Below are 9,912 nucleotides of genomic sequence, written 5' to 3' on the forward strand. Positions count from 1 at the left end.
AGAACGGAAGATGCCAATAAAATGTACACCATCATGAGAATGGAGAAACAATACACTAGAACCAGTTTTCAGAATACAAAATTCCAATTTTTTATCGCTCGTAAAATCTAGGAACAAGATGGTTTCTAGTAGCGTGATACCTGAATATCATAATATAACTATCCTCGAATGCGGCGTGAAGATGTACCTGTACTTAATAAAAATCCATTGTATTTTATGACGATTCTACGTTTGAAAGAAATTAAAGTTTCTTGTCGGTCGCTCGCTCTCAGAATGGTTACGGACGGCAAGCGAAGTGCCCAAACAGGGTCATATTCGGCTGATAGCCTAGGTGATGGAATTATCTTAAAGGCTTATAGTGAATTTTGGTGACGAAATCACTTCTATACCGTGAAAAAAGAGAAGTAAAGTTAACAATGAAATTTCAGATGAGATCACTACGAACACAATACAATACAATAATAATAACAATGATAATGATTTATAATAGTAATAATAATCATAATAAAAATAATTATAATAATAAGAAAGATAGATATGAAATAATTAAATCTGACATTTCCTTTTCCTTGTTTCCTGTTAATGTCACTTTCACATATTTGCATGTTTTATTTTTATGTCTCATGTCTCTGTATCTTCTGAATATGTAATTTCCATTGAGTTACATGTAAAGAGAACAAATAACCATATGAACAATAAACGATGAATTGATTGAATTCATATTATTATCATAATTGTTATTGTCATTATTATTATTGTTATCATTACCATTTTTCAGGCTCATCGGCAAAACTCCTTTGAGCTTCTTCCCGCTTTCCACCCCCTCCTTCCACCACACTTCCAAAGCGTTCCCGCTTCTCCTGTCAATCAATTATTTGTGACCCTGCACCTCAAAACAAACAAAAAGTCGCCAGACATGAATTTTTAGTTAAGACCATATTCGGAAAGAGCAGACTTTAAGCTTTAAAATGATGTATAACTCAAATCAAATGGACTCTCCTAGCCTATCTAATATCTTTCCAATATAAAGAAGGCACAAACTCAGGAAAAGTGGGAATTGAGAAAAGAGGCTCTGAAGTACAGTGTCTATTCAAGCGCTTAATCTTTATCAAACCATGCTGGCTGTGCGATGAATGGGACAAAAGACAGGAAGTAAACCACCAAAGTAACAACAATGGAGGGATTATCAGATTAAACTGAAATTAAGCATGCCTCATTAACACATTCTGTCCATAATTAAAGCCAACTTTCAAAGCAGTAGCACTATCCTTTCAAAAGTTATTAGAGTTGAAATTAAAGAGTGTGGACAATGTTTTTCAGAGAGAAATGAAAAAGGGATTCTAAAGACACACCTAATCACACTATTCTACCAAAAATGTTCGAGATAAACTGCTAAAAAAAACACACACTTTCCTGCCCGTTTTATGATACCATATTTTAGCATAATGTAAAAGAAGACCCGCTCTTTCAGAAAATATGAAAAAGTCAAGTTCGGCTGGGTTGACCCATTTCACTTGAAGAGTTTGTTTGCAAAAACCGATAAGTCCATATTTGCCAAATGGAGATATTTGCGATTAAAGGTCAAGAAAAATAAAGAGAATAATAAGAAAATGTTTGTTTCTTCTGACCATATCTTCAAAATTATAGCTTTATATGTAGTAACCAATATATCATTTAAAAGGTATTATTTTGTACTTTATGACTGAGATCTTACTTCAAAATCTTCAAAAATGGACTTATCGGTTTTTGCAAACAAACCCTTCACTTATTTTCAGTCCTCACGCAAAATTAGTGCGTGCGACTTTATGTTCGTTTTGAGGTGCACGGTCACATTTTCAATTAAAATAAAATAGATCTAATCTTAAACATCTCCCTCTAAAAAAGCCTGGGTACGCCTACGTGTTCTTAAAAAAAAAAGACAAAACAAAACAAACAAACACATAAACTCAGCAAAAAAAAAAAAAAAACCTCGAGATACTGAGCACGATAGCTAACCCGTTAATTCTGAGCTTGTGAACCGTTGGAAAAAACAAACAAATAAAACACTCGAGCTTCGGAGGATCATATAAAAGCAGCTATAGGCCCCTACTTTAACATGGAGAAATAGAACAGAATCGGGAATTAAATGTTGTATCCCCTCAAGGCCAGTCCGTATTATATCATTTTGCTCAAAATTAGTAATCACATAAAATTCCTGTAGAGTAGCACACGTCATCACCACTTCATACTCACGTGTTGGCTAGATACGTCCCTTAGTCGTCTACAACAAAGTTTGAAGTCCGCCCATTTAATGGAGTACCACTTTCTGCTCTCATCTTCGCTGTTCAGGGTTGTCTGCTCTGTCGATGTTAATTCCTCCGAAACTGAATGACATGAATATTGATTTCAGAAATAGTATTACTATAAAGTGGAAGTTGTTTGTATTTTCTTTAATCTTTCGCTTAGTCTGTCTCAATAATTACTTGGCAGACATGGCAGAAATGGTTGATTAAAACAATTTCAATCGTTTAAATACGAAAATTCAAAAGACAGAAATATTTCAAGTTCATTCCATTTAATTTATTTTATGAAGAAAACAAACCAAAAATAGATAGATAAGTAGACACAGAAACATAAAACGATACCTACCTTTTTGCTGAAGCTTTCTAAGAAGGAGAAATAGGATGAGTACGGCGACAGGTACACCAATGGAGAGTCCAATGATGAGACCAACATTTATGTGTTTTCCTGAAATTTTATATAGACACTGTACACTGTAAAAACATCGGTGTTAGATTTAACACCATGGGTGTTAAATCTAACACCGATCAAACTTCAATAAAGGACCACACCCACAGGTGTTAAAAATGCACTGTGATGGTGTTGAAAAGTGTTCACCTGACACTTCGTGGTGTTAATTTGACACTGTACCTGGTGTTATTTTGACACTGTACTGGTGATAATTCAAAAATGACACCACATGGTGTTGATTTGATATTTGTTGGTGTTAATATCAGTGGTTTAACCCCCGTCCAGCTTCAATAAGAGACCACACCAGCTGGTGTTATTTTGGTGTAAATTTATTTTCACATTTTTTCAAAAATCTAGTATTTTTTGTAAAATTCTTGATCGTCTTGTTTAAATTAAAAATCAACAAGAAGTGCAGTTACTAAGAAACTCTTCAAAAAACAGCTTAAAATTTGGAAATGACACCCGGAGGTGTTAATTTAACACCATAAATGAGCACCGAAAATTTAACACCAGCTCGGTGTTCACTATTTAACACCGGACTTTTTGCAGTGTAAAAGCCAAGTCAATAATTGATAGAGTTAGAAGTCATTAAACATGTCGATTACTACCTCGGTAATTTTACACCGTGGACGATATTCTGTTTAGTGCCACAGACGTTTGAATTGACTGTACAAAAACGTACATTATGATAGGCAATTATACTGAGCGATACATAGAGTAAACGGTGTTTTTTATGCGAGAGCTTTTAAAAGCAGAGAAACCTCGCATTTGATTGTGTTGTCAATCAATTCCATTCAATAAAAAAAAACAACAACAACTCGGAATAGATTTCCGTGTGACAAATCAGAATAAAAACAAATCAATTTTCTGTTTTTGTTATGGATACCCTTTTTCGCAGTTTATTTGGCGGTATGGAGCTTTAATAAGACACGTGATTATTCTTTTTATTATTATTTTTCACAGAACCTGATGTAGACAGAAGAGTGATTTCTTTGGTTGACGTTCCATTCACCGAGTCACCGGTAGCTATGCACACCAAGGTTCGCTCTGTCCCATGTTTAGCTGAAACATTGATTTTCTCCAACCTCTCGTATGTGTCGTCAGATAATGTTGTCTGCCGCGAAGCCACAGTTTTTAGTCTCTTTCCAGAGTCATCGGTCCATATCATAGAAACATCAGGCTTAAATCCACTCAGGACACACGTAAGTATAAGGAAAGTTGTGTTGGAGGGAGGTTGGTGCGTACAACTGCTTCGATGGGACTGGCTCTTATCGGCGCATTCTTCGATTCCATGTTGTAATTCCATCGCTAAGGAAACAGAAATTCATGAGATGAATTAAAAAATAATGATGTTTTCTTAATCGCAATGGTTACCTTCAATTTGACATTTTACATAATATGTGACCCACTACAACAAAAGGAGCCTAAAGTCGGGGAAGGACAATTTTCTGAAAATGGCATGACATTATTCCCTTACTCTTCTACTTTAATTTCATATATAGCACAACTCATAAAAGTACTCGGTTGCGGAGATATCGATTATCTTCATGAAATATTCCGAAATTTGTCATTGTAACTGTGTAGGCCGTACTTAGTCTATGGAAAAGGACCGAGCGAGGGAGATTTCGCATTTTTAGAATTGAAATTAAGCAAACTGATGCTTTTTTCTATCAAAAGATCAACTTTTTTTCACATGTGGGGAAATTATTTGAGGTGTGGGCAGAGTTATATGTTTGGCCCCCAATATTTTCATGGGAAAGGGGGCACCCAGCCTCTGCCCCAACCCCCCCCCCCCATACTCTTCAGTCAATGTCAGCAGCATGTGCAACATTCAATCAGAGTTTTGTCTGATCAGGTGCTGATCTTTAAGATAATATTTGTTATCATCTTATTTTATGTTCATCAATGAACATTTCTTTTTTTCAAATGTCATATCCAGGCATTCGTCGTTGAATACTCTGCTCATGAGTCTGCTTATCCATCGATTTCCCAATACTGACATTGGTACAATGTCAAACTTGTCCTACATCATATCAACCATATTTCCACTTTGAATGCTATGGTTTTCTAATGTAAATCTAACTTGCAAGTGTGTATGTTGGCACAACACTAAGACATTTGACGTCGCGCTGACGTCATTTTGACCACCGGGCCAACATTGGCCCAACAATGAAAGCCTAACTTTGGACTGACGTTAATTCAATGTCACACTGACATTATACCAGCCATGTTACCAACTTTTGAATGCTGCGTTGGCCCGATGTTGGTCGTACGTCATGCGTGTATGTTGTCACAACATCATAATATGACGTTGGCTCAACGTTATTTTGGTCGTCGGGCTACCACTGGCCCAACAGTTAAAGTGTCACGTTGGAATGACTTTGACTCAACGTCAAGTCAACATCGTATCAACCATATTTCCACTATGAATGCTGCATTTGTCCATGTTAATCTAATTTGAAAATGTGTATGTTGGCACAACGTTAGAAATATGACGTCACTCCGGTGTCATTTTGGCCATCGGGCCAACATTGGCCCAACAGTGAAAGCCTGACATTGGACTAACGTTGGTTCAATGTCAGACCGACATTATACCAACCATATAACCAATTTGAATGCTGCATTGGCCCGATGTTGGTCAAATATCATGCGTGTATTTTGCCACAACATCATAGAATGACGTTGGCTCAACGTCATTTAGGTCGTCGGGCTATCACTGGTCCAACAGTGAAAGTCTGACGTTGGATTGACGTTGGAACATTGTCAAATCAACATCATATCAACCATATTTTTACTTATTTGAGTACTGCATTTGTCTAATATTAATCCAATTTAAAAGTGTGTATGGTGGCATAACGTGCAAAATATTACGTCGTTCCGACGTCATTTTAGCCATCGGGCCAACATTGGCCAAACAGTGAAAGCCTGACGTTGGTCCAATGCTGGTACAATGTCAGACCAACGTTATATCAACCATTTTCTACTTTGAATGCTGCGTTGGCCCAATGTTGGTAAATCGTCATGCGTGTATGTTGGCACAACGTCAGAATATGACGTTGGTTCAACGTCATTTTGGTCGTCGGGACACCACTGGTACAACAGTGAAAGTCTGACGGTGGACCGACATTGGATCAATATCACACCGACATTATACCAACCATGTTACCACTTTGAATGCTGCGTTGGCCAAATGTTGGTAAAACGTCATGCGTGTATGTTGGCACAATGTCAAATACACCATATCGACGAAATTTCCACTTTGAACTCTGCGTTTGTCCAATGTTATTCCAACTTGAATGCTTGTATGTTGGCACAATGTTAGAAATATGACGTCGTTCCGATGTCATTTTGGCAATCGGACCAACGTTGGCCCAACAGTGAAAGCCTGACGTTGGTCCAATGCTGGTACAATGTCAGACCAACATTACATCAACTATATACTTTTCCAGTTTGAATGCTACGTTCGTCCAACGTTTGTCCAATGTCATGCGTGTATGTTTGCACAATGTCAGAAACGTGAGGTTGGCTCAACGCCATTTTGTCCGTCGGGCCAACATTTTTCAAACAGTGAAAGCCTAATGTTCGACCAACATTGGTAAAATGTCAGACCCTCATTGTATCAACAATTTTCCACTTTGAATGCTGCATTTGTCCAACATTAGTCCAACGTCATGCGCGTGTGGTGTCACGTCAGAAACATGAGGTTGGCCAGCGCTTTGGCAAAGAGTTGCGTGAGTGTTAGCCAATGTTGGGGAGTGTAGAGCCCACTAATGTCAAAATCGACCACTCATGTCAAAACAACCACTAATGTCATAACACGTCGACAACAAATGTCATAACAACCACTAATGTCATAACACGTCGACGACAAATGTCATAACAACCACTAATGTCATAACACGTCGACGACAAATGTCATAATGACCACTAATGTCATAACACATCGACGACAAATGTCAAAATCAGATTAACCACTAATGTCATAACACGTCGACAACAAATGTCAAAATTTCCATTTTTACTGCAAATGTCATAACACGTCGACGACAAATGTCAAAATCGGATTAACCACTAATGTCATAACACGTCGACGACAAATGTCAAAATCTCCAAATTTTACTGCAAATGTCATAACGCGTCACAGGGGCATGTCCAGGAATTCCATCAAGGGGAGGCGCCTTTACAAAATCAAAGGCTGGCGAGACCCTCCCCCCCCCCCATTTTCTTATTTACATTTCTGTTGCGTTAACAAAATATAGACAGGGAGCACCAGGGGGGGATGCGCCCCTCTCGATCCGCGATTGCGTCAACCGCAAATGTCAAAATTGGGTTAATCACAAATGTCATAACACGTCGACCACAAATGTCAAAACGCGTCACAGGGGCGGATCCAGGAATTCCGTAAAGGGGAAGTGCCTTTACAAACTCAAAGGCCAGCGAAACCCCTCCAGTTTCTTTTTCTTTTTCTTTTTATTTCTTTTGTTTAACAAAAACAGAGAAGGGGAGGGGCCGCCGCGCCCCCTCTAGATCCGCCACTGCGTCAACCACAAGTTAATGTCAAAACCCATCATTTGCATTGCAGAGGCGGATCCAGGAATTCCGTAAAAGGGAGGAGCCTTTACAAAGTCAAAGGCTTCCACATTCCATCCCCATTTTTTCTTTTTATTTATGTTAAAAAAATAGAAGGGGGGCACCATAGAGGAATGCGTGCCCTCTCCATCCATGAATGCGTTAACCACAAATGTCAAAACTCATTGCTTGCATTACAGGGCCAGATCCAGGAATTCCGTAAAGGAGAGGCGCTTTTACAAAATTAAAGCTGCCGCACCCCTCCCCCCATTTTTCCCTTTTTAGTTTTATTGTTTAAACTAAAGAGAGAGAGAGAGAGAGAGGGGGAGGGAGGTACCAGAGGGGGGTGCGCCCCATTTTTGATCCGCGATTGCGTCAACCACAAATGTCAAAACTCCTTGCTTGTAATTATTACAAGCAAGGAGTTTTGACATTTGTGGTTGACGCAATCGCGGATCAAAAATGGGGCGCATCCAGGAATTACGTAAAGGGGGGGGGGGGGTGGGCACCTTTATATAATTAAAGCCTGGCGCATCCCCCCATCCTTTTCTTATTATCTATGTTGTTTTGAAGAAAATGAAGAGAGGGAGCACCAGAGGGGGATGCGCCCGTCTCGATCCGCGATTGCGTTAACCAGTGTCAAAACTAATTGCTTGCATTACAGGGGCGGATCCAGGAATTCCGTAAAGGGGAGGCGCCTTTACAAAATGAAAGCTGCCGCACCCACCCCCATTTTCCCCTTTTTAGTTTTATTGTTTTAACTAAAGAGAGAGAGGGGGCACAAGAGGGGGATGCGCCCCCTTCTCGATCCGCGATTACGCAAACCACAAGTGTCAAAACTCACTGCTTGTAATACAGGGGCGGATCCAGGAATTACGTAAAAGGGGGGGGGGGCACCTTTACTAAAGCCTGGCGCATTTCCCCCCCCCCCCCCCCCATCTTTTTGTTATTATTTATGTTGTTTTGAAGATTTTTTTTCTTTTCATTTATGTTGGGTTGTTGTTGTTTTTTTAAAGAAATGGGGCACATGAGAGGGATGCGCCCGCTCACGATCCATGATTGCCTCAACCACAAATGTCATAATTCCTGGATCCAGGAATTCTGTAAAGGGGAGGCGCCTTTACAAAATTAAAGCTGCCGCACCCCCTCCCCATTTTCCCCTTTTTAGTTTTATTGTTTTAACTGAAAGAGAGAGAAAAAGAGAGAGAGATGGGGGGGGGGCACCAGAGAGGATGCGCCCCCTTCTCGATTCGCGATTGCGTCAACCACAGATGTCAAAACTATTTGCTTGTAAAACATGGGCGGATCCAGGAATTACGTAAAGGGGGGGGGGGGTGGGGGCACCTTTACATAATAAAAGCCTGGCGCACTCCCCATCTTTTTGTTATTATTTATGTTGTTTCGAAGAAAAAAAAAGGGGGGCACCAGAGGGGGATGCGCCCGTCTCGATCCCCCATTGCCTCAACCACAATGTCAAAACTCATTGCTTGCATTACAGGGGCGGATCCAGGAATTCCGTAAAGGGGAGTCACCTTTACAAAATTAAAACATGCCGCTCCCCCCTATTTTTTTTTTTTCATTTCATTTCTGTTGTTTTAACAACAAAAAATAGATAGGGGCACCAGAGGGGGATGCTCCCCCTCTCGATACGCGATTGCGTCAACGACAAATGTCAAAATTAATTGCTTGCATTACAGGGGCAGCGGCGGCGGGTCCAGGAATTCCGTAAAAATAAAAAGAAATAAATAAGTTGAGGGGGGTTACGCCAGCCTTTCATTTTGAAAAGTCGTCTTTGCGGAATTCCTGGACCCGCCCCTGTAATGCAAGCAATGAGTTTTGACATTTGTGGTTGACGCAATCGCGGATCGAGAGGGGACTCATACCTCTCTGGTGCCCCCTTTTGTCTTTTTTTTTGTTGTTGTTGTTGTTAAAACAACAGAAATAAAAAGAAAAAAAATAGGAGTGCGGTAGCCATTTTGTTGTTGTTGTTGTTGTTGTTGTTGTTGTAGAAACAACACAAATGAAATGAAAAAAAAAATAGGGCGTGCGGCAGGTTTTAATTTGGAAAGGCGCCTCCCCTTTACGGAATTCCTGGATCCGCCCCTGTAATGCAGGCAATGAGTTCTGACATTTTGTGGTTGACGCAATCGCGGATCAAGACGGCGCATCCCCCCTCTGGTGCCCCCCCCCCTTAAAAAACAACATGAATGAAAAGAAAAAATTCTTTAAAACAACATAAATAATAACAAAAAGATGGGGATGTGTCACTCTTTAGTTAAGATGCCCCCCCCCCCCTTTACGCAATTCCTGGATCCGCCCCTGTATTACAAGCAATGCGTTTTGACATTTGTGGTTTACACAGTCGTGGATCGAGAAGGGGGCGCGCATCCCCCTCTGGTGCCCCCTTTCTCTCTCTCTCTCTCTCTCACTCTCTCTCTCTTTAGTTAAAACAATGAAACTAAAAAGGGGAAATATGGGGGTGGGGTGCGGCAGCTTTAATTTTGTAAAGGCGCCTCCCCTTTACGGAAATCCTGAATCCGCCCCTGTAATGCAAGCAATGAGTTTTGACATTTGTGGTTGACGTAATCAAGGATCGAGACGGGCGCATCCCCC

General features: G+C 40.2%; 1 protein-coding gene across 1 annotated transcript in view; it reads right to left on the minus strand.

The window, feature by feature from the left end:
- Nucleotides 1-4,036, minus strand: part of LOC140227862 (uncharacterized) — a 63,835-nt gene extending 59,799 nt beyond the window's left edge. Inside the window, exons 1-3 of the mRNA XM_072308252.1 lie at nucleotides 3,692-4,036; nucleotides 2,629-2,746; nucleotides 2,233-2,363 (exon numbers count right to left, since the gene is read on the minus strand). Coding sequence (XP_072164353.1) covers nucleotides 2,233-2,363; nucleotides 2,629-2,746; nucleotides 3,692-4,036 — 594 coding nt within the window. The remainder of the gene's footprint in view (nucleotides 1-2,232; nucleotides 2,364-2,628; nucleotides 2,747-3,691) is intronic.
- Between the last annotated feature and the right edge of the window lie 5,876 nt (nucleotides 4,037-9,912).

This window comes from Diadema setosum, chromosome 4 (genome assembly GCF_964275005.1).
Source record: "Diadema setosum chromosome 4, eeDiaSeto1, whole genome shotgun sequence".
Lineage (NCBI taxonomy): Eukaryota > Metazoa > Echinodermata > Echinoidea > Diadematoida > Diadematidae > Diadema > Diadema setosum.